Source organism: Saccostrea cucullata, unplaced genomic scaffold (genome assembly GCF_032062105.1).
Source record: "Saccostrea cucullata isolate Sc308-1 unplaced genomic scaffold, CSIRO_AGI_Scuc_v1 ctg141, whole genome shotgun sequence".
NCBI classification, from domain to species: Eukaryota; Metazoa; Mollusca; class Bivalvia; order Ostreida; family Ostreidae; genus Saccostrea; species Saccostrea cuccullata.
This window is the reverse complement of record NW_026940735.1, coordinates 1104805-1131371: the sequence shown is the minus strand read 5'-3', so window position 1 is coordinate 1131371 and position 26567 is coordinate 1104805. Positions and strand designations below refer to the sequence as shown.

The 26567-nt window shown below is 31.7% G+C and overlaps 1 protein-coding gene across 2 annotated transcripts; it reads right to left on the bottom strand.

The window, feature by feature from the left end:
- Positions 1–11644: 11644 nt before the first annotated feature.
- LOC134256057 (uncharacterized) lies at positions 11645–21356 on the bottom strand. 2 transcript variants are annotated; one of them, XM_062738647.1, is made up of 4 exons: positions 21292–21356; positions 13226–13373; positions 12644–12851; positions 11645–12553 (listed from the first exon to the last, which is right to left on the bottom strand). In XM_062738647.1, the coding sequence occupies exons 2-4, from the start codon at positions 13325–13327 to the stop codon at positions 12513–12515; spliced, it is 351 nt and encodes a 116-aa protein (XP_062594631.1). In that variant the 5' UTR covers positions 13328–13373; positions 21292–21356; the 3' UTR covers positions 11645–12512. The 2 variants fall into 2 exon arrangements, with proteins under 2 accessions (XP_062594631.1, XP_062594630.1); XM_062738646.1 differs by lacking the exon at positions 21292–21356 and having other exon boundaries at positions 13226–13431.
- Positions 21357–26567: the final 5211 nt, after the last annotated feature.

The following is a 26567-nucleotide window of genomic DNA, read 5'->3' as shown; positions in this document are numbered from 1 at the left end:
AAAAATTCACAGGTATATAACTCTGTGTACTAAATTGATAATCCCACGTCTTAGGTAAGCATACAGTGCTCTGGGAGTGTGTATACTTCTTTTTGCTTCTTCGCCCTCGTGGCGCAGTGGTTAGAACGTCTGCTCTAAAGTCAAGAAGTAAGGAGTCAATTCTTACGTCGCGGGTTCGAATCCCACTGCGGGAAGTGGAGACCAGTCCTTCGGAGACAGTATAAACCGAGGTCCCGTGTCGCAGTAGGTGCTGGCACGAAAAAAGATCCCTCTCAATGGCCCTAAGTGCCGAGTAAAGGATAAAATTTGCAGCTCTCCACCGGCAAATGGTGGCGTCTCCATATGAAGTGAAAAATTCTCGAGCAGGACGTTAAACAATATACAATCAATCAATCAATCTTTTTGCTTCAATCAACATATACAGGGGCGTACTGGGGCATATACTGGCGTTAACCGTAGGTGTCTGTAGGAAACAGTAGCTATACAGTGACATACTGTAGGCGTATCGGGGCCTACTGTATGTAACTGTTGCATGCTGGGGATACATACAGTGGCATGCAGAGATTTACTGTATATACAGAGCTGGCATACCGTACCATACTGTAAATATACCGTTGATTACTGTGAACATGCTGTAGGATACAGAGAAGACAGGGAATTTTCATACGGACAGGGGTTTTAAAAACCAGTAGTGAAAGTTCCTCATTTTTCTCTGCCGAAATATTGACAAATTAGTTTTAAGCATTTAACAATCAATCAATTAATCTTCACATTTCTCTGATAAAGGAGCAAACCTAGAAAATCAAAGATGGCACATGTAAATGGATCAAACGCACGCTGGAGATGAAATTTATCAATATAATTTTTTTTTCTTTACTGTCTCCATTGAAACGTTGTTTCAGAAAAAAATATTTATTTGGAAAAATTAGAAATTTGTAGCAGACGAATTAATATCGGTGCGTACAAAGAAGTAATTTGTTCGAATTATTCCTATTTGACAATTAAAGAGGATGAAATTTTTATCCCCCCTCCCCCAAAAAAGAACATTACGTTAAATCAAATAAATAAAAAAATAAATAAAAAGCAAAAATATAGATAAAACTCTATACCTTTCAATAATACTGAAAGAGGCTCTAGATAAAATATTGAAATGAAGTTAAGCCTTCACACAAGTACTATCATATGATAATTTATTTCGCCATGATTAAAGCAAACTTCAGTTATGGTGGGGGTTTACTTGAAAGTATTGTGGCAAAGTAACAGTTGAAAATTAGTAGAATAGTAGATTATTTTAAGCTTATTTTTAGTCCCTCATTATAGAAAAATAAAGGTAAGGTAGTTTTTTTTGGTTGCTTTTGTTGATAATTGACTTCCTCCTAAATAAGTAAGGGGGTGGGGTGGGTATAACACCTAAGAATATGCTCTGTAAAGCTATGGGCTAGTGTAAAATATACATTCTAATGCAAAAACTATACATGTAGACATAACCTTTTGATTTAGCACACAGTAGTCATTACTTTTCTTAATTCTTGTTTTACTCCACCCTTTTACTCAGATCAGTTCTGATAATATTTTTCAGAGAATTTAATATGAAAATCAGAACAAACATTTTCATTTTTGTAACGTCTTCTTTATACTGTATCATGATATGAAAAGTTAATTGAAGACCACTTCTTTTTATGTCCCCGTAATCGAAGATTCGGGGGTATATAGTTTTATCGTGTCCGTCTGTATGTCTGTCTATCTGGCGGTCTGTTTGTCCGCAAAAACTTTAACCTTGACCATAACTTTTCATTTATTGGAGCTATGACTTTCATATTTAATATGTGTATTCCTTGTGACAAGACCTTATTTTGGATACCACCAGATTTGACCTTTTGACCTTGGAGATTTCCGTTCTTATGAAAAAAATGTTTAACCTTGGCCTTAACTTTTGAACGATTAGGGCTAGGGTTTTCATACTTCACATATTATGTAATCCTTTTTACATTAAACCTTTCTTAAGAAACCATCAACTTTGACCCCTTGACTGTTGTGTTTGACCTACCTTTCAAAAACTTATCCTCAGCCATCACTTTTGAACAAGTGGTACAAGGGCTTTCCTATTTTGCAATTGTATTTCTTGAGAGAAGACCCTACTTTGGGTACCAATATATTTAAATTGCATTTAAGAAAAGTTTAATCTTCGTTATGTTGCCATACTGGGGCACAGCTGTTTCACAAAACACATCTTTTTAACTTTATATATAAGAGGAGTTGCGGATAAGAGATGGATACCCCAAAGCGTAACAGACGGACGGACGGACATCCCGATCACTATATACCCTCCCGCTTTTCAAGCGGAGGATATAATAATATATAATACTGCTAATTTTTTCTGTCAGTTCGATGATTTCTACCATCGGAAAGCAATGTTTACATAACCCTTTAAGCTCGATAAATCTTTTACTCCTTTAGATTCTGAATCATCGCATTAACCTTAAAATATAGATATGATTGTATAATGTTATGAGATCAACATATCATCAATTTATTCCCAATTAGCTCAGGTGAGCATTTTGGCCAATATGCTTCTTTACCTATTTTTTTTTTTGCCACCCTAAAAATTTCAGCTTGAATCCACAGGGAGTCATTTTTCTACGGGGGTCATTTTTCTTCACGTAGGTTCTGCAAATTTTTAGGGTGGTGACACTTTTTCTACGGGCAAAAGGGTCATTTTTCGACGTCGAATAATGACCGGGGTCATTTTTCGCTGTTGAAAAATGACCCCCGGTCACTATTTGATGGGGGTCATTATTCGTCTTTACACCTGCTTACTTATCGATGGTTACAAATTTAGAAAACAACAATATGTCAAGCAAATGGCTTTCAAGGCTTAAGCGATAGTGTAAAAAAATATTTGACAAAACTTAGAACTTTATCTATATGAACAGTGCTTGATTTTCATTTTTTGTGTTTTATGAAATAAAGTTGATTTTAACAATAAAAAAAAAATCCTGCTCAAAGTCCTACTTTCACCTCCCCGTGGTGAGCAGGGGAAACGGGTCTTACGCAGTAGTATCTTTATTGGTGTATACATTGCATATTGCCACCAATATGCATTTATAGGTTGTACTGTACACACATATGTGGCTGCCTAACGAAAGAGGCAATGTAGCGGTAATGTATACATTTTTATGTAGCGGTAATGTAAGGTTTTTTGTAGCGGTAATGACTATGTAGCGGTAATGAAAATTTTGAAAATGTAGCGGTAATGATACGCACCCCTTGAAATATCGCCCGGAAACGATAGTGTTACACACAGACAGAATGAATAACTTTACGACCTTGAACTTTGACCTTTTGACCTAAAAATTGATAGGGGTCTTCTTTAGGCCACAGGGAGTTGTAATGTAAAATTTCATTGTGAAAGCTCAAAGGGTTCTCGAGATACTCGAGATATTGCGCGGAAACGAAAATCTTATAACAGACATAATTTATGAATTCATGACCTTGACCTTTAACCTTTTGACCTCAAAATCAATAGGGTTCTTCTTTAGGTCATAGGGAGTTGCTATGCAAAATTTTATTGCGAAAGCTCAAAGGGTTCTCAAGATATCGCGTGGAAACGAAAGCGTTACAGACAGACAGAAAGATGGACGGACGGACAGACGGACCCAGATTAATATCCCCACTTTCAGTGAAAGCCGGGAACAAAAATCTCAAAGGCTTCTCAAGACATCGAATATAAACAAGTGTTAAAACGAACAGTATTTTTCTTTATAAGTTATGGCCCTGTCCTTTGACCTTTTGACCCCAAAATCAATAGGGGTCTATCTTAGTTCATAGGGAGTTATTGTGTAAAATTTCATTGCAGAAGCTCAAAGGCCTCTCGAAATGTCGCGTGGAAACGGAATTGTTACAGACAGAACTACAAACGGACGGACAGAGAGACCGAAATTAATATCCCCCAATTTTAGTGAGTGACAAAAACAAATCAAAGACAACTTTTTTTTATCAAACATTTATTCTTTTTCTCTAATTCTTCACATTTGTATGAGAAAAATCTCGTTTTAGGAAATTACTTGCTGTTTTGTGTCAGGCTTCGACACTGATGAATGTATTGAAACTGCTGGGGCTAATTTTTATGTCACTGTAATTTAAAAAATAAAAGGTTTGAATAGAAATGAAGCAATTAATACATTAATATTATACCTATTGCTTAACAATAATTCAGTGTATTACTAGCATTCACTGTAAACGCCTTTCATGTTTTCACCGTATTCTCATTTTCATGATCTGAAAACAGAAATGAAATTTTTTTTAAGAGGTAAAGTTTGTTGATTAAAAACAGAGAACATTTGAAACATTATGGCAGTGCATTTTAAAATAAAATGTTAATAAATTACGAAGGATTCAGGTACAATGTCTGAATTCATGAGTATTGATGAATACGATGAGTATTAAATCATAATACACTTGAGTTCTCGAATAGAATATGCGTCTACGTGTAATGTTATTTTTTGGTTGATTTATGATTTTTGAAGAAAAAAAAACAAAAAAAAAAAAAACATAAAATATCTCTGTTAAATATAATCATATTCTAAACGCATTATCTAAAATGATTAAGAAAAAAGAATTTTCTGTGAAATCATTTCATTATATTATTCCTAAAAATTGAACAGTTTTACATCGGATTCTTTTAATATAACTGCGCACATATTTCTTTTGCTACAAACTTTTTTAAGCTTTCTGTGAAATATGTGATTCATAATTCATATCGTTGCCATTCCATTCATAAGACGATAATAAGTTGTCTACTGTAAAACACATTAACCCAGAAAAATATTCTTTTTTGAGTGTGTTCCCATCCCCTGGGTCATCTCAATTTCTCAGAGAAACTTAATTCAGTTTGACATCTACAACTGGGGGATTTTTCGTTTCTCCATTATCACACTCCCCCGCACTGACTAGTGAAAGCAGAAAACCCGGAAATTGTAGCCATCGCAAAAAAAAAATTAAAAAAAGAAAAATAATACAAACTGTCCATCAAGCCCACTTAAGCACAGATTCGTCATACGTACTGAACCAGGCGTGTTTGATGTGTCTTTTCCCAAGGACATCACTATTGTTTTCCCACCTCTGTAAACAGATTTGCGGTTTCATCAGCATATTAATGAAAGCGTTAGATTTCAATTTACCGAATTTGTATGGCCATGAACCTTCAATGCCCTCGTTACAAATTAACTAATTAAAGTAAACAACAAATTGTTTGGGATTTTTTGGCCGGTCAACCGGCATATGACAAGTCAAAGGAACAAGGGGATATTCCATCCCAATTAATTTGCATATATATAATAAAATACAGTTGTTTGAATGTGCCTCCACAATAATTACATGAAACTATGATCTTTGTATGATACCCCCCCTTCCCCTCGACTGCAATTGCTTCCTACGAGCCTGATATGGATTTCCAAACGTACCAATTTAATCGTAACAATTGAATTAATTTTAGTTCTGAATAGTTACGAGTGTTTATGCATTGTTAATAGTATTATTTGATTCGCTGAATTGATGCGCAATTACTAAATTGTTGCATTATATCATAAATTTATGATAACAATAACTGAATTAATACGGACAATTATCCAATATTGGAGAGCAATGCATGTAATTCAATTAATACACATAAAGTTTTAAATTCTTCAATCGCTTATCGAGCGAACTGATTCAAACAAGTTGGCAACAACTCCATAATGGGTAAAAAAGAAACTATAATTAATCACACTAGTTGATATACATGTATTAGTTTATCATATAAGCATTTCAGCTCAATATGTTGATCTCTTTAATTGAATTGCTATTACCTTTAGAAAAAATGATGCGAGCATCAGTTACTTTAATAAGATAATTTTAAAATAAATAAATGAATAATAATGCATCTATAATACAACGTTTAATGTTCTTTCATCTACTTTATATGAATAAATTAAATTAAATTATGAACAGAATATAACTATGAAACATATATATTTATTTTATTTAATACAGGAATGAAAGATTGCAACCATTGCATAAAGAATTTCATAAGCTGCTAATAGACTTGTTTCTGCAAATGCTACGTACACAGCCATGTGATTTATGAAATAACAAGGATCATCAAACATCAAAATAAGACATTTCCATCATGTTAAGCTAGGATTCTTCTCTGGTTTCTGAGTAGATGAAATATTCAATGTATATTTGCTTTATATGTATTATATATTTAGGTGAAAGAGATTAAAAATACCATATTTTTTTGCCTCATCACAACTGTACAACTTTAAACAGAAATTGTAAATTGTGTTCGAAAGCTAGCAGGGACTACATTTTTAGCGGAATGGTGGCGTATGAAAATATCTTCTTTTCTGCCTCTCAAAATTATTATAAAACAACAAATTTAGTTATAATTTTTACACAATTAAAGACTAGAAGAATTTTTCAAATGTTAGCTAAATTAATAATAAGGAACGTAAGTTTTAAAATATATCAAACAAATATGAATTTCCAAACAAACTACAAGTATGTTAGCCTTTAATAGCTTCCAATCTCAGAACACATGTAAGCCAAAAATCCATAGAAAGTCTTTTTACTCTCTTACTAAACGTTCAAAACTTTTCGTTTTTGTATCATTTTGTATCTCTATATGACTTCTTTACCGTATGTGAAAATAAGAAAAATTTAAATACAAGGTGCATATAAAAATAACTTAAATATCCTAAAAATTTAAGAAAAATAGAGGAAATTCGGATTAGCCAAAATCCATTTTTGTTAAACTATTTGTGTCAATTTGGTAATATCATTGTGTAGACCCTATATGGTAATATCTTTTTATGCAAAAAGTAAAAAAAAATAATATTTTGAAATAGAAGACTCTATCTCATGATTGGATGCAGTTATTTTTATTCTTAATGACCAGGGAAAAGGTAATGACCTTGACCTGACCTTGGCTGTAATATAAAACGGTCAAAACTAATCGAACCGATAGCATCACTTAGTAATTATGTCTTCTTGATTCTGTGAAAATTTCATTAATTTTTAAATACAAGAAATATAATTTTGTGTGAGAAGAATCCTACCTAAAAGAAGTTATAACTTTGATAACTTGGATAAAATATATTTAATTTAAAATCAAAATTCATCATTTATTTTTTTCTATGAATATTTTAAGAATTGCTGCTATTTCTGGCAGTATATTTATAGCCGATAGAGACATTCATTCATGTTGTAGCGAGTTTGTCATTCCTGCCTTCACTACGAATTAGTTACAACAGTTTATATCTACAACCTGTATACTCCCCAGACAGTTTTGGATGTAGGTTAATTAGAGACATAAAAACGCTAACAGAGAAGAATTCCTCAGGAGGCACTGTAAAACATACATAGTAACTTAAAAGAGTGATTTTTATAGGAGACGAGGGTTTAAAGTACTTTTTATTAAAATATAATTTTAATAAAACAAGAAAAAACAAGCTAATTCAGAGAATTTGTGTCCCCCACTTAAGGAAAAAGTAAAACATGCGCAGTTCGGGGGGAGGGAGGGGGAGAGTTGGATCCCCCTCACTAAATTTGTAGAATTATTAAATGTATACATGCATGTATACTGAAGCAAATAAAATATACCATAATGGATATAAAGATTTAATTGCTTATTCTTTATTATGTGTATAGAAGATTCTTTTTACATGGAATATTTATCACACTGTAATGATGATTTTATGAGTTTGTACAAGCCAGACCTCGTAAATTTTTCATTTCGCGTGCTGAATACTATTATTTAGTAAAGAAAAAAAAGTATTTCAAAAAAAAAAAGTTGTCCGTCTGGGACTTGAACTCGGGACGTCTCACATTGGAAGCGAGAAACATACCACTAGATCACGGAATCGCTTTACATGGAGTCAAGTATATGCAAAAGTGAAGTCACATACATGTATATATTCATGTTCGGTATTGTCAAAATTTTATACAGTCCATGGTGTTTATTTAGCCTTTATTAAACAGTTCTAATAGATGTAATAAGAACATAAAGTCCGCCGAGAACCTGTTTTATACGCAATAATTCTCCTCATGCCCCTGTGCTAAAAATAGCGACATGTAATACTATAAATACTAATAAAACAAACGGGGCGGGGCACTTTGAGAGGGGTGAAGATATAAAACATCTCATGTTTGATTGTGATAATGTAAAAGGTGTATGGCAAAAGTTGAATATTGTTATGAACTATGATGTGCAATGGAAACATATTGTTGTAGGATTCTACTTGGAAACAAATTCAAGAATTCTCTTTTATAATACTATAATATCATATCTGGCATATAAAATATATAAATTCAAAATGAAAAGTAGAACAGAAAATATTATACAAGAGAAGTTCATGTTAGAAAAAAGCATTAGATGTTCATTAGAAAAAGATATAGATTTCATGTTAAATTTGTCAAAAACTTGTATGTTTAAAGTCCCAGTTAAACTTTTAACAAATTTGTTATGATGACATATTTTGTAGTTTTCTTTTTCTTTATTGTTTTTATGCTGGTTATCCTAAATACCCGGGTTAACTGGCAATTGTAAATGGGTATTGATGGGAACCGTGTAATAAAAGATTAAAAAAAATGTCATTTGAACAATAGATACCAGGATATTTATACTTCACATATGCAATGTTTGTTGAAAGACCTTTCATTGGATACCAACAACCTTGACCCTTTGACTTTGACCTTGTAGATTTTCGTACTTGTGAAAAAACTTTAACCTTGGCCATAACTTTTGAACGGTAAGGGATAGGGCTTTTATACTTCATATACGTAATCCTTGTGAGAAGACCCTTCACAGGATACCAAGAACTTTGACCCTTTGACCCTGACCTTTGAGATTGACCTACTTTAAAAAAGCAAACCTTGACCATATTTTCAAAGAGTTAGGGCCAGTGCTTTCATACTTTACATATTTGATTCTTATGACAAGACCTTTCATTTGATAACAAGAACTTTGACCCTTTGACCTTGATCTTGGAGTTTGACCTACTTTTTAAAAAAAAAAATGAACGTTGGCCATAACTTCTGAACGTTTAGGGCTAAGGCTTTCATGCTCTACTTAAGTATTCTATGTGGCAATACCTTTCATTTGATACTAATTACATTGACCTTTTAACCTTGACCTTGGAGATTTTAGTACTTATTAAAAAACTTTAACATTGGCTTACTTTCAAATTTCACAATTGTTTTCCAGTGAGAATACCCTACTTTTGGTACCAATTAATTAAATTTGCATTTATGAAAAGCATAATCTTTGCTATGTTGCCATACAGGGGCATCAGTGTTTCACAAACACATCTTGTTTTTTTAGTTGAGGGGAGATTTTTTTTTATTGTTATTTAATTGCAGACTCAATGTCATGTGTTAAAAGTACATCCCTGTTATCTCTAAGATAATTTTCCCGTCAAAGAATATTTTAAAGGGTATATGTTTTCTTGTGTTTTTTCTGATAGGAACTATACTTTATCTTTTACTTAATGTATCTCGTATATAAGAATATGTGACACATTTATCAATAACATTAATTGCATCAAAATCATTCCGTAGAGAGTTCAATACGTGTAAACCTTAAACAGACCCATAGAGACTTGTTTGCTCCCTAGGATGCTATGACGCACCGGAACATTCTTTAAAGGCAATTTACTATTGCACATGATTTAATTTCGTCTATAGTGATAAGCTGTCACTGCCTAGGGATGATCTGGAACATCTTCTGTATATGTACTGTTTGAAACTTCGTTTCCTTGTGTCTAAGATTCTACGGTGAGGTCATGTGTGTAGAACAAAAATTCCATATTAAAAGAAATAATATTTTTGTGTTAGAGATAGAAATTCATTTAATTTAATAATAATATGTTATATCTGTTTATACTTTCTTTAAGACATGGTAACATATATTACGTATAGTAATAAATAAAGCACAAAAAACATAATTTATCAAATGTGTTTTATATATGGTTGCGTTAAAAATATTAACACTGAACGATTTAGTGCCTTGCATACATGCTTTCTTTTAACTCTTGAAATCATTGGAATAATTTCTTTTCTTTGGAGGTCTTTTTTTTTTTTTTTTTTTTCCTTTTTGCTTAACAGATACTTAAAGATGGACAATATATTTTGCAAGAGTAGTACGTCCATACTACTAATCTAAATTCTTTTGTACCAATAGGTTCAAATTTATTCTGTGTAGGTTACTCATAGCGCATTGTTTGAAATGTTTATTCTCTAATACAGGAGTCAGAGAGACTCAAATAATATTTTAATAAACACTCACAAAGATCTTCCAGTCTTTTATTTATTACGACCATGTTATACATCTTCAAACCACATGCTGTCCGTGTGTAAATATCCAAGGGTTCAAGGTTTTGAAGGTATTTTAAAATTCTGGGTGTGAAAGAAATAATATGTCATTTGTAATTTTCATCAAGTTAGCTAGACTTCCCGGCACCTCCTTTGCCCGATTACTAACATATCATGGTCCTCTTTTATTTCTTCCACCGATATTCATTTTGCAAATTTCTACCTTTTCAAATCATATCAACAATTTTTATTTTATAGTAATTAGGAGAAGCAACAAAATTCATTTACAATTTATTGCGATTCATTTTTTACAAAACTCTTGTAATTTACTCAATGTAAATTGCACATTTTTCCTACCCTAAAAAATTACCAAAAAATTCAGTTTATCGAATCTGACAATTTCCTTCAAATGCACATGTATGTATATTTGATTCCTATTATGCTCCTAGAATTGTAGTATGCCTTCAAAATACTTTAATATCATGAAATGGCATATAAACGGTTTCGACGAACAAAATAAAAATTATTTATACTTAATATATCACTGTTAAATTAGCGCAATGAAATGACCAGCACTCGGTCACTAAATCTTGGTTAGTTGACAACAGGGGGTCATCGTGTAGCAGAGTAACGAGTGTTAACGAGTAATTTATTCTGAAAACTGACGCTTTGTTGATACAGCAGATGGACATATCTGTCATTTTCCAAATAGATGAAATAGTTTCCAAATATTTACGGAAATCTAGCTAAGAAGTCTTGTTCGGATAGAACGAGGTTCAAGTCATTCATGTAATTAAGTTTGGGAAAATAATTTATAACTTACTGAATGTAAAATGAATATAAATTGCAAAATTGTTGTGCCTGGCATATTCATATTGAGAATGGTGAAGATAATAGAGATTGATCTCAAAGCTTCTATAAAAAATACAAATCCATAAAGAGGGCATACACAACGACCCCTTTGAATTTCAGTGGTGAGATCAGGTGTCGAGAAGAAGTAAGCATCCCCTGTCGACTGGCCACATCCGCCATGAGCACTATGTATTGATAGATGGATACTAGTAGATGCTATTGATAGACGGAATATTTCGTAGTCAAACTCGGTTTTAAATGAAAGGCCTTAGGATGGAAAGATACAGATCAGCCAAAATACAACCCAGAGATAGCTTATATTTGCTGATAAGATCATTGTAACGGCCATAGAATTTATGAAATGCTGACTAAATTTTTTCGAAGTCCCTCTAATGATATATGACTATTTTAGCCTAAAGATCGCTAAATATATAACAAAAACTTTGTTTTATACATATTTATTGGAATCTTTTATAAAAGCAAAAGAAAATACTGTGAAAAAATATATATTTAGATATATGAAAACATGGATACTTTGAGCATGTGAAGAATGTCTCACAAACAAAACCACAACCTCCTTAGCGAAATGAACGTGATAAATACAGGTGTATCTTGGTGACATGAAAGGACACAGGTAACGTCCGATGGTAAGAAATAAATTAATGAGCCTGCGAAAACAATGATCATGTGGCAAGCAAAATATTCATTTTTCATCGTCCAATGAAGACGATTTGTCAAATATAATATATAACAACATAACAAGAAGTTATATGGTTCTACTAGTACAAAATAACGAAGAACTGGAATTAAAATCTAAACTGAAAACAGTCGAGTCTACTTGCTCACAAACAAGTGGAAAAAATAAAACAAAAAATCATAATAAAACAACAATCTATGTGTTTTTTTTACCAATAATAAAAAAATTAACGTTAAATAAGTAATACATAGATATAGAACACGTTAACAGATAAACAAATATATGGTTTGATATGTTGTTGCAGTCAACAAACAACGTGCATGTATAACTGCATGGTGGTAGTTCCACAATAGACAACATTTGCCGCAAATGACGACTTGGATGCACGCTTCTCACAATTTCCCGACTCATCTAACAAAAGATATGTCCGCACTGCAGATCAAACAACCATCCAGATTGTGATGCGAAACAAAGAGAAGAGCCTTACGGACGTAGCGTGAACACGATGACGAGATTTACGTTACGAGGACTGAAAATTGACGTAACGGGGACATCACCAACAGAAATGAACACAATCAAAACCAAAGGGGATGGTTAGGTGGAGCTTTGATTCTTAAAAATCATTGTCATGCCTCCGAAGCGCTATTTTTAGTTCTGTAAATGAGAAAGAAATTGTAAAATTAAGACCTTAATCAAACTTTGATGGTTTTGGAGAAAGAAACATCGGTGAAATATACGCATTACCTTCTTTTGTGAGTACTCCATCGTGATTCGTATCTCCCCACCCCATGTACCTGAGGCTGATCTGAGAGGCTCTATAGTCGTCATAACCGAATTCTCTCGAATAGTACTCAGTAATATCACTTGGAGTTATTGTCTCCCGACCTCGGGCAGTACTTTCAAATATTAGGTCTGCTAGAAGGTCGATCAAGATTTCAGGGTCAACATTTCTCTGAAAGCAAAGGATAAACGTCATGCAGTACTACTCTCTGAAATGATATTGAATTGATTCATTGTATTCATTACCTATAGAAAAGGGACTTTTATCCATGAATTCATCTTTAAAAATCCGGGAAAAAAATCCGATTATTTTTAAGTGGTAAAACTATTATTTAATCAAAATGTAAAAAAAAAGAAAAGAAAAATGTATTGGGTTAAATAAATTGTTATGGTTGCAATATTCGTATTTTCATACGAGTTAAGAAAACGTTATTGAAATTCAGAAATAAGATACACTTATGATAAATATATGCATTATTTCGGATAATTTTTTGTACAAAATACATAAGTAAAAACAAACCATGAAAAATTAATAATTTTTCTCACCTTCGTTTGCGCAACATTTCGTTTGATCAGTTTATGCAATGGTAGTGAAAAAGCACAGCATATCCAATACAAGAGAATGAATGTTCTAATTGTCCCCTTCATCGTTGTCTTATTTGTATGAATTTTCAAACTAGAAAAACAACTTCAGCTGCAAGAAAAAAAGAAACAAATTGGAATGCGAAACTCCTATAGGCAAATTTTCATAGAAATAAAGTTTTCATATGTTCAGAAATGTTCTCGGAGCTAAAGTTAAAGCCCTCGATTGGAATGCAACATTTTATACATCTGTGATTTCAATTGATTGATAGAATTCCGAATGACAGGAAATTAAGGACGGCCTACGATAATGTATGCAGAGAGGCAGGGCTGCTGTGTCTGAGGTTTGATCCACAATAATGATTTCATACCTAAATGATCCCTTTCCCACGCAATGGCGTATCTAGTATCTTTATTTTCTGAATGTTCTATAAATGAAAATGTAAGGCAAAGGAAACCTTCAATGACTTTTCTTGACAATGGCGACTATTTATTCCCAACATGTTCAAGCACTAAACAAAACTCCCATACAACAAACTCAACAAAAGAAAACTAATCCAATTATGTAACTGCTTATTGAGTGAACTTTAGAAGAGGATTGACGCGATGGTCACTATACTGAAAATTATGCAATATGTCTGACTTTGTGCATCAGTTGGAATATTAATTGCTCTGTCTTTGAGTTACTGTTAAGGATGGGCAAAGTGCACCTGAACCTATAAATAACGGTTTGTTTGTTGTTTTTATTTTTCTCGACTGGTGGAATGGTCAGGCGAAATATTTGTTTGTATGACCTCCAGCCAGACAACGTCTTTCTTATCACCAAAAAATAATTACAATATCATTTCGACATCAACTGACGCACTTTCTTCCCAGTTGTCTATCAGGTACGATATCTATCTTGATGAATGAATTGTTTTGGTGCAGACGGTTGTTTGTATACGATTTTCTTGTCCAATCAGAAAGCTTTAAAACAAACTATACGACCGCTAGGAATTTTGGAATGTGACTTTTTTTCTTCTTATGAGATTGAACCTCTGAAAGATGATCATTTGCTACTCTTACGTGGCATGCCAAACGATATTCACTTTGGAGTCTCTGGTAAATTATTTGAAACTAGATAGTCATTTTCATTTTTCAACATCATATGAAAAGCTATTGACAAATTGTCATTGAAAAAGTGCAATTTGCTATCAAAAAAAGAAGAGTGTGCTAACCAAAAAATATATATGAATAAAAACAAAATAACTCTACAACTTATTTGAGCATATTTCTTTGTTGTCTTACGCTTATTTATGAGGATGGAGTTTTACCCCCCAAAAAGACGCTTAAAATAACTGCGTTAAATCAAACAATAGAATACGCATATTATCTTCTAACTTAAAGCAAAGAGATATATCACCAGAGAAATGATCAGAAGTCATGGAGGAGTGAATATCCAATGTCGCCTGATCATGAGTCCTTTGTCTTGATTGGTGTAATTCATTAAAAATTCAGTATAAAATAGTTGTATCTAATATATTATTCAGCATTCGACCTACCGGTAGAAATTGCACAAACTTTAAAAAGATGGTTGATACCTATGTTATACTAACTTTCTTGAAGTTAGCCTACTAATTTTTCAACATTGTTTCCATACAGAACAGGCTCTTGTGTATCGAAACAACTGGAAGAAAGACATTCATTGAGTTCATTGGGTTTTTTTCATGAATGAAAATGAAAATGTTTATGGATTGAATGTTGTCGATATCTTTAAATGTCTCATTGTATACAATAACCAAGGACCTCTTCTTTCTTTACAGAAGTTTATGAAATTTGTTTCAGATTTTGTCTGAAAAGATTACACAGAAATTGTCAATAAGGAATACCACCATCATTTGATTAATTAATTAATATCTATTTCAGAGTACTTGGAATCAGAATGATGATTTCAAAATAAAAATATGACTGAAGATGACCATTCACAAGTTGTAATAATTTCCGAGTACCATTTTAAATAAAGAATCAGTGATATAAAAAAAATTGACATGTTCATTTAAAAAAAAAATTACGTCAACATTTTTCAGTTTTTACAAATCCATAAAAATGATGAAATTAAAAGGGAAGATTATCAACCTCCAAAAGAAATACAAAACCAAGGAATCAATTACTAGAATCCTTTTTAATGCTTACTCTAGTTCATTTTAAGAACCCGTCATTCTGTTAAGTCGTCTAACACTGATAAAATGGTGCAAAAATGAAACTGATATTTATATATACTGATATTATGTCAAAACGATATTTTTTATATTAAGAATCAAAACAGTATAAAATATCTGCTAAGTTTGATATGATAAGTGATTGCAGCATTTCTAGAGAACTAAGTCGTCGCTGAAATGAAACTGCTAATTGGGATGAAACTGGGTTATTTTTTTTCTGAACCCAAGAGAAAATTGGAAAACAAAGATAATCGACCTACAATTGGTTAAATGCAGAAAGATAGTTAAGGATGTTTTTTAGCAATTTTAAATTTTAAAAAGCCAATCGCTCAAATTCCCAAAGCAAAAATTCGAGTCTTTATAAACTGTAAAAATATGGTCTTAGGTACATACAGAAGTCGGGAATGAGAGGCGGTAACCTTTACAAGATAATGCACCTGCACATACAACATGCATGGAAATGGAATAGAAAATTGAATCACCCAATTTATTCACTAGATATATTACTACGTGACTTTTTCCAATTTCCTAAATTGAAAAAAAATCATTTAAATTATTTATTTCCATTTATGTGTCAACTACATTTATTCTAGTAACTTAAAAATCAAAGACACCATACAATCTGCGCTACATTTGTTTAATATTTTAATGTTTTCCTCCATGTAGACGATAAGAGCTAACTGACTCTAAATTGTATGATAAAAAGATGGCTAGCTTTTCCATCGTCATTTGCCCTTATTTTTGTATTTAAAATACTGCAAAGTTACGTTTTTTTTTTTGTCTCCCAACAAAACCTATTCAGTACCTAAGAACAGTAAGATCCTGTTTTAAACCAAGGCAAGTTTTTCACAGATAAGTGGATGCTACAGGGATTTCAACAACATCGAAGTTGATATTTTCATGAATTCTATGATGGTTTTTATGACCTTGTTAGCAAAAATAACAAATCACTGGGTCGTATCTCATATTTATTCTTAGGCCTTTGTTTATACTGAATTTAATTACTAAATATTCCGTCTAGCTGATAAATACCTAGAGCTTACAGGGGTATCTCTGATAGAGGACTGCGTATCCTAAACAGCCAATCTCACTTCCGGAATTTCTGGGGCTTTCTGTTTTAGACCTTGTCCACGGATTTATATTATTTGTAGATTTCATAGAGTTTGGTCAATGTCAGTTACCTTCAACTTTTTTTTTTCATTTTCGTTTATTTATTCTTTTTCAATATTTCTTTTTGTAGGAGTATTCCTCTTCCGGCCAATTGAGATGTTTTCTAATACAAATATTTTAATGATTTAAGTTGAAATTTAGGATTATAATTTTTAGAAAAAATAATATGCTCTTTTCATTTAATGTGAAAATCTTTTTTAAAAATGATATAACGGTTAAGTCACATTAGGACCTACCGATAGGTCGTATCATTATGACGAACTTGCTGAATGCTGAATCTCACTACAAAATAAGGAAAGACAGCGAAGTCGGTAAGTTTAGTTATTGATTGGACAGTAACGTCCAACGTCCAAAGTCAGTTACACAATGAAATATTAGCAGATAACGAACCGTATTCAAGCTCGAAAGTCTACTTAAGCAATACAGATCAGGAGCAGAGCAAACATGGATCCAGAAATATGAAGGTGAAACCAGATGACATAGAGGAGTAAGCATCCCTTTCCGTACCGGTCACACCCGCCGTGTGTTCACTTTCGTGATTTTTTTTTCAAATCTGTTGATAACTCAGTGTGTAAATAATGGCTTAACAATTTGTATGTAAAATGTACGTCAGCATTTGACTTATTGATAGATTGTATTTGCTGACAAGGTCATTGTATCGACCATAGAAATTACGAAATGATTATATACGTACTTACAATTGCAAAAACTAGAAGACCTCCCCGTGGTAAGAGGGAGTACCTTTAAAACATACATGTAACAAAACAAATCAAATAAGAAATATATACAGTAAATAAATAGTAAAAATAATAAAATGTTGAAAAGTTTTTAAAATCACAGAAGATACGCGTACACGATTTTTCAAGGAACATTCATTGATTTGCGGAAAAGTGGTAATTGAACGAACGTTATTAGAAAAGTGATTGTTCAACATAATTTTTACCAACCCCCCCCCCCCTTTCGAAAAAGGAAGGTCATACCGGGTATTGCTTTGCACCTGTCGGTCGGTCTATCTGTCGGTCCACCATCAGTTTCTGTTCATTTTCTTCGTAGAGGTTGCAAATATTGATCAAGTTCTGTTCTTGGACTTAGAAAAATTCCAATTATTTGCAGTTTCCTTTCATTTTCTTTGCAAAGGTTGCACATATTGAAATGAAATTTGGTATATAGATTTATCATAATAATATCCAGGTCAAGTTTTGTTTTTGGTATGATCGAGGCATTTGGACTACGAAAATTTCTCATAATTTGGGGGAGGGGGCATAAGTGCTTTACAAAGTTAACATCTTTTGATTTTATGTGGTTTTATCAAATCAAAAAAGTCATAAAAAATCTGCGAATAAAAATAAAAGGAACAAAAGAAAAAAAAAAGAAAAAAAATTCAAAACACAGAAATCAAGGGAAAAAAAAAACAAAACGTACGTTTATAATTTGAGTGGGATGGCCACAAACAGCCTTGCTTTCAAGAATAAATATAAGAACTTTGTGTGTACGTTGTTGTATCGATACACAAGTTTTAAGAAAGGGTGTGACATGAATAATGCAGATCTTATTTGCAGGCTATATCTACCCTTACAAAAAAACCAAATAACTTTTTTAAACTATCAAAATTCTTTGCCAGTCTATAAAGAAAAACCAAACTATGTCAATAATTAAATGGTTTTATCTGTCTAATAGTAAAATCGTTTGTAGTATGCCGTTACCGTATGTGCCTTAAGGTGAGACAGTTATATTATTTTTATCCCATCATGTAGCCACAAATTAATTGTTATTCATCTAATTAAATGTAAAATCCATTGAGTTGAAATCGCATATATATTCAATGTAATGTTAAATGAATGACAACAAATTACCTATGCTAAGTGTATTTTTTCACGGATGTTAAAAAGTACAATTTCTTCGTGACAGACATATCATGCTACTTGCACCTCCTGACCGGAGAAAGGTGTCTCGGTACCACTGGTCTTATTAAATACCAACATGGCAGAAATACAATGTGATATGTTAAAAATTCTCTCCACATTAAACTGTGGCATTTATCCTAACCATATATGTAAGGCTACTCTAAATTTTCCAATCGATACAAGCATTAACTATTGAATTCATTTGTTTCCCTTTCATTAAAATTTATAAGGTACCGGTGTAAATATAAAATAACCCTATTTGACCTGTTTTACAACATGTCATTGATAGACCCTCTTCACTTCCGAAATATCTAATTAATAAGGATTTCTGTTGTCGACAATCTTAATAAATATTAAATTTATCGATGAAGTGAGAGAAGAATGAACTTGACTGCTGCTCTTATAAATGTAAAAAAGGCTAAATAACTCGGCATGCATTCTAAGATCAGTGAACTACACGTAAAGTACACATATCACTCTTATTACAAAGTAGGTTCACACTTTTTGTTTTTTACAGGTATTTTACAACGTTTATTTAAAAAAAAAAAAAAAACCTTCTATATATATATCAATGCAAATTGCAAAGACAAAGTTTTGAGTTAATGTAATTAATTTCATTTTATGACACATGTTTCTTGGGAATTATTTTTATCAAAAGAACCAATATAGTCTCAAAGTTAATTTATTGTTAACAAAAAAGAAAAAAAAATAGGTTTCAATAAACGTAAGGTTTTAAATATTTATATAGAAATGCATTGCATAACGACTTTCTTCTGTAATGCGCATTATCTCCCAAACTAAACTACGATGTCATAAGTTAGGTATATATGCTACCACGAACATGAGGCATTTTCTTAATTTTAATGATTTTGAAAGAAATAATATTTTTTTACGTCTACATTTTGTATGACAAACGGAATGACTTCAGCTTTTCCATCGTCAACTTTCATTATTAATGTAGTAATAATATAGATCTACTACCGGTTTCACCTGCTTATGGTGTCTTTGGCTCACAAATTATTCGCTACTCAAAGGCTTTTATTCAAAAGTATGATCAATTTTCTAAGCGAGACATGCTACTCACTGATAAGTTGATGTTACATGGACTTTCACAACGTCATTTTAAGTTGGCATTTACTAAATTCTATGGTCGCTCTCATGACCTTGTCGGCAAATATAAACTATCGCTGTCAGAGCGAGTTTGGCTGCCTTAAATCATACCTATCGGTAGGCCTTTGTTTTTATATTGAATTTGAATAGGGAAAGTTCCGTCTACTAAAATACAGAGCTCACGGTGGGTGTCACCGGTTAATAGGGGAATCTTACTCCTCCAGAACACAGAGTCTCACCTCTTCAAATTCCAGCGCTCCGTGTTTTATGCCTTTTAACATACATGCATTTGTATTGTTCTGAATAAACTATATTGAAAAAGAGTAAATTTAGTGTATTTTTGTAATTTCTTTTAGAAATAAAGAATCATCCTAATAATTTGTAGCCTAATAGAAAAAACGGCCATTTTTCCCCATAGATAGTTTTTTAAAACGTATTTTAATAGAAACTGTGCAAATTTGAACATTTTAAATCAATATTTTAAATTTCACTGTTAATGCCTTTACCTATGTGTTAATGTTAGATATTTTCAATTTTGATGCGGCAGATGCACATTTCGACAAATTATATCTCTTTAGGAATGCTCATGCAAAAACATTGGAAAACCGAAATATTGAAATAAAAAACATGGAAGAGCTGAAAACGTAGTTATTTCATATATAATCAGGTATTTTAAGTTCTGAAAAGGGGATTTTATTTTTTCTATGAAATTTTACAATTTGATTTTAAAATACAAAAATTGAGAAATCTATAAGTGATTTTCTCACAATGTCATCATTTTCCCTAATCAGTTTGACAATTCCATGCATTCAAATCATGTATCGGAGAACATGTGTTTCTTATAAAATGAAATATTTGATCTGACACTTCATGGTTAATGTTCCCTTATTTTCCACGTTTTGCGTAAGTCAAATAGGCCTAGAGGGATAGGTCACTCTTCCTTATTTTCATGTTTTAATTATGCCATTAAATAGATCAACTTATCATTGAAAATCATTTTCATAAGTGAAATATGTACGGTGATATTTGTATTTAAAAGTTTCGATGCAAATTAAGAACGAAAATTCACGAAAAGTATGTCCGTACGTGTGTTTTTAACTAATTTTGTTTTCTTTGAAAAACCCTATACACAAGCATTAAGATTTATTCTGTACTTTTTATACATTAATAATGTGAATGCCCTTTGAAGTAATGACCACTGAAACTGAATTCAAATAAGCCATTAATCAGTTTCTGTCAGTAATTTGTCTTAAAAGTAATAAAATTCTCTATTTTCAAATGACAGAATTTTTATCATTTGTAAACAGGATTATAGTTAATAAGTTTAAAATTCCCCACGGGATAACCGGTATGCTAGTCTTAGACAAGTCAGAAATTAAAATAAAAATAGTTTTGAAATAAAGTATGTAGTTTTATATTCAATTGGTAACGATTATATTACGAAGAAAAATTACGTAGTATGTTGGACTTAGAAATTGAGAAAATTTATCGTTTATGTTTTTTTTAAATAAACTTAATATTTATAAAATTGAAAAAATAATTTCAACGCCCATACTTACAAACTTAATACCTGCTAAAATCGAAAAAGACAATACACCCAGCTTCCTTAACTTTTCTTCCTAGATATCATACAAACAATAATATTTACCTTATGATACGGCACGCGCTTCTTAGATTCAGTTGTCAACTTTATGTCCAATCTCAAGGTAGTATATGCTTTTAATACCATTTGTCAGAAAACTTCGTGTGATGTATTATACATAAACTACGACTAGAAGACCAATCGCGCACTGTACTCGTTTGTCAGAAAGTCACGTGATATATGCCTTGTATCTTTAGAGATTTGTGCTTTTTGCAGATTATTGAAAATAAGGAAAGGTATAATTTTATATATATTTTTAAAAATACGACTTATCTTATTATTCATGCGTCACTTTAATAATGAGGGCCAACCGTTAAATATTCATGGGTAAATGTTATTCTTTCTTTCATCTCTAAACATGGAAACAATTTCTACAGAATAGAATTTGGGTGTTTTCTAAAATGTACATGTATTCTATATCTCAATATTTAAAGCTTATTAAATTACATAAATCAACGAAAATAGTAATTCTTTGTGGTAAAAATTCAAGTTAAATTATTATATTTTTTAAAAATAAGAGAGACAGCTGTGTGGTTTTTTTAAAAATAAAAATTCAGTTCCTTTTTAACCGACATTTATATAAAGAAGATGTAACTGTAATGATCCTATCGAATAAATCACGTTTAAAGTTCAGCTTTATCTCAGACTTGCTTTTTTGAATAAAGAGTAATTACTTGACTACGATATCATAAAAATCCCACAAGGACGAGAGACAACTTAGAATATGGATACTGGAACTGGAACTTAATTAAAGAAGAAAAATTTAAATCACAAAATTTTATAAGAATAAATTAAACGCACAACATTTCAGCACATTACCCACATAAAACTTAAGTCTTAGATTTTCAAAAATCACAGGTAGCTGCTTTTTCAATTAAAATATTTCTAAATTAAATACCTTGTCATTGGTAATCAATATATTGCTTTAAAAAATGTGTCCTGGATTGTAAAAAAAAAGTTTGGAGTCGGTCCATCTTTATTCAGTCGTTTCTGGTGTACAAAAAGCAATATTATATATCAGCTAACTTTACCCTATCCATTAGGTTCCCCATTGTTCTAGAATTTTCTTTCATTAATGCTCTTCAACTGATTTGAAATCCGTTTGCAAAAGAAAAAAAAATAGAGAGGACATGTGTAAAAATTAAAGATGCTTATTAAGTAGTTACATGCACAATTTAAGTCAATTTTAACCAAGACTTACCTTATTTTGTATTTCAAATTCTCATAAAAAGGGTATTGCCTATCAATGAGAAATTAAAATCCTTCATGAAAATTGAAAATCTCTTCCACACATGAATTGAGAAAGATAAAATTCAGAAAAATATTTTTTTTAACGAAAGACAATTGTTCAGACCAACGTGTAATCTTATCACGTTATTGGAATACAAACTGGGTACAAAATAAGACTTAATCTTCTGAAACTCTTGGTTTTAAGCAATGTAGCTTATAAATAATTTTGATAGATATGCTTGATTTATTGCACTCTTTGAAAGCCATGACAAAAAATTGTCATATTATTATGGTATTAATTACGAAAACTTTGTTATTCAGTGCTTAAAGTTTCAAAGGTCACTGTAGAAATCAGAACATTGATAAATAAGATCCTTAATAAGAATGTCTTAGGGATATAAACTTGGCGGGAGCATTAAGTACGAAGTCTTTCTCATGTTAAAAAAATATTCACTTGAGGTCCCATTTTTGACACCCAAAAGTATCAGAGTAACATAATGATTAATACAGTTTATCTTTCTGTTCTGCAATGAAATTGTCCCAGCTAGCACCGTTATAGTAACTTTAATTATAAATATTTCGCTGTAGGTCAAACACAATGTAGGTCATTAGGTTTTTTTGTTAGTCTCACTGTTATTTTTTTTCCATTGTTCATTGTAATTTTTAGAAAAATTAACATGAACTCCTAAAAAGTACAGAAATATGATTAATCTTGCTTTCAAGATTATTGTTAATTATCTGAAAATTGAAAGCCATCCCCAAAAGGCAAGATACATGTCTGTTTTTAAGATTTGCTGTAAGGTAGAATATAAAATCAAAGGAGAATTTGCTGTCATATGTCAAATAAAGTAATATTTCAAATATATACAGGTTAAGTTTTTTAGATATGAAAGAGAAGGGTATTCATTTAACAATTAAAGAAAATACAAATTAAATTACGAAACTTAAGTTATCATTTTAAGATTTAGATCGATTCTAACAATTGTATGCGACGGTATTTTATTTGCCTCACCATATAGGCAAAAAGATGGTGTTTCGATTCTGCAAGGTGAAGTCTTTTTAATCATTGCAGAATATAAAGTCGGTGGGGGTGGGTGAGTTTACAACTCTTTCCAGAATTGTTCACTCATATTGAGACGGTCCCTATTGCAGGTGATGGACTTCAAATTTAGACATGTACTTCGAGCCTTTTAGATGTGAGGGATCTTTTTCCTGTCAGCACCTAATGCAACACGAGACCTCGATTTATAAGTTCTCATCTGAAGGATATATGTCTCCATGTCCCACATTGGGATTCAAACCTGCGATGTAAGCAAACGCTTAAACCACGCAGATAACTATGTTGTGTTTTCCGCTAAATACACAAAATTAAAACACTGAACATATTCCAATACCATAAACTGAAAACAGACATAAGTAAACAAAAATGAATTGGTATATATATATATATATATATATATATATATATATATATATATATATATATATATATATATATATATATATATATATATATATATATATATATATATATATATATATATATATATGGAGAAAACGAACAGTATTCATTTATATGAAGCAGATTTGTCCAAAATAAAAAGAAGAAAACACTTGCTTTGGCCTTCGACTCGACATCTAGATATATCGACGACGTTTTGTCAATTAACAATCATGGTTGTGTCGGTACGTTATATCCTGGTGAGCTTGAAATAAAAGATACCACAGAGTCTGACACATCTGTTTCACATTTGGATATTTTACTTGAAATAGACGTAAATGGTAATCTAACAACTGAAGTCTATGATAAACGTGTTGACTTTAACTTTACAATCGTCAACTCCCTTTACTTATGTAGCAATATACCTTATATCACATGCATACGGAGTTTATATATCTCAGTTGATTCGATATGCAAGAGCATGCTCTACGTATGGACAATTTCTAAAACGATGTATATTATTGACAAACAAGTTGATGAAACAAGAATATCAGCAGTCTTGTTAAAGTCATCATTCCGTAAGCTGTATGGTCGATACAAAGACCTTGTCAGCAAATACAGTTTATCATTGAGTCAAATGCTGACTGACGTTTTTCATACTAATTGTTAGTCCATTATTTATGCACCGAATTGACGATGGATTTTTCCGTTATTTCCTGATCATGACTAGGAGCTCACAGCGGGTGTGACCGGTCGGCAGGGGATGCTTACTCCTCCATGGCACCTGATCCCACCTCTGATGTTTTGGAAGTCCGTTTTGCACTGCTCCTATTTTGTATTGTTTTATAGACTTTTGATCTTGAATACTGTTCGTTATCTCCATGTGTTTCATTTTATTGTTATATGGTCGACCTTGTCATCAATACAATTTTCATTTATTCAAATGCTGACAGTCGTTTTTCATACTAATTGTTAGTCCATTATTTACACACTGAATCGACGACGGATTATTCCGTTATTTTCCGATCATGACAAAGAGCACAAAGCGGGTGTATGTGACTGGTCGGCAGGGGATGCTCAACTCACCATGGCATCGGATCCCACCTCTGATGTGTTGGAGGTGTGTATTTGCTCTGTTTATACTGTTTAATGGACTTTTTAGCTTGAATATTGTTCGTTGTCTCCATATATTCCATTCAAGCTCAGAAGTTAGTCCTTTTAAAAAGATAAATCAATAGCATAGCAAACACGGACCTCTCAAACATCAGAGGTTTGATTAGGTATGAGTGAGCATCCCCTGGCGACCGGTCACATCCGTCTTGTGCTCCTTGTCATTATCGGGAAATAAAGAAAAAAAAATCCGTCCACCGTTCAGTGCGCAAATAATTTATTTTTCCCGTGTTGATATTTTATGAAATATTGAAGAATTGTTAACAAAGAGTTGAAACTACTCAAGTTTTTTTTCCCTTTTTTCAGCTTAGATTATTTTTGAGCTGGTTGATAATACTAATTTTCTCACTTCGAGGTTCACCACATTATGAACATTCTATGTCTGTGTCAAATGTTACATGTATATAAATTACGTTTAAATAATAAGTTGTGGTTTAATTTGACACTTATTGTCCATTACATCTATAAACTGAATATTTTTGTAAAATATTTTAAACATAAATGAATGTAAATTAAACCTCAAACTTATTTATATTTCTATACCACTCCTTATCGGCATTCAAATATTTACAATGTTTTAACTAGACGAATAGCTTGAGTAACTTTTGTTGTTATTTCAGTCCAGTTAATAAATCATTTCTGATATTGTTCAACTTTGATTAAACATCCTTTAAAGGGATATATTATTTATTATTAGGGGTTAATATTTTTAATATTCAATATATTCATAGTAAATAAAACGGTCAATTATTTAATCACCAACCCGACCCTCCGATCAAAATGACGTTACGTTTAAAATGTTAGGTTTTTCAGAGAAATTTTAAGCATGAAATATAAACATATATATATTATTTAATTTCAAAAGCGTTTGCACTCTGCCAGAATTAATAAACTATATTTATAAAAGCCAAAACTATTAATTTCTATTGGATTCATGTTGAAAAATACCTTTATTTTGCTTATATGAATCCGTCTAGAAGACAGTAGTTCGGAAAAAAAGTAATGAACTGTTTATAATTTTTATAAAATTTCGAATTCATTTTTATTTATTATGTTTAGTTTTTGGATCATGTTATTATCAATATGTACAACTTGACACACATGCTGCGAAATATTGGAAATGTACAGCAAAGCCAACTGTTTATTTAGCCACCCGTTAAAAGAATCATTCAATAATTTCTTGGGTTACAAAAAAGTCTCTATAATACAACACCTGAACAATGTCATTGATTTTTCCCCAGAAATTTTTGAGCTAGACAGAGCACATGCTTTACGATTTGTTTTTAACTAACTTAGTATATGTAAAGTTATTCATGTCTTCTCGCTTATATTTTATCCAAAAGATATTTAAAGAAATTAATACAAAGAAAATCCGACCTATTAAACTTATATCTAAGAGTGATCCCATTTTCAATTTAGGTAATCTCCTTGGCGACAAATT

What these genes read in the sequence shown, in the direction of transcription:
- LOC134256057 (XM_062738647.1), bottom strand. Translation starts at nt 13,327, where the DNA reads ATGAAGGGGACAATTAGAACATTCATTCTCTTGTATTGGATATGCTGT. An exon ending in GAAATGTTGCGCAAACGAAG is followed by an intron (nt 12,852 to 13,225) that starts GTGAGAAAAATT and finishes CTTTGCTTTCAG; the next exon opens with AGAAATGTTGACCCTGAAAT. An exon ending in TGGAGTACTCACAAAAGAAG is followed by an intron (nt 12,554 to 12,643) that starts GTAATGCGTATA and finishes TCTCATTTACAG; the next exon opens with AACTAAAAATAGCGCTTCGG.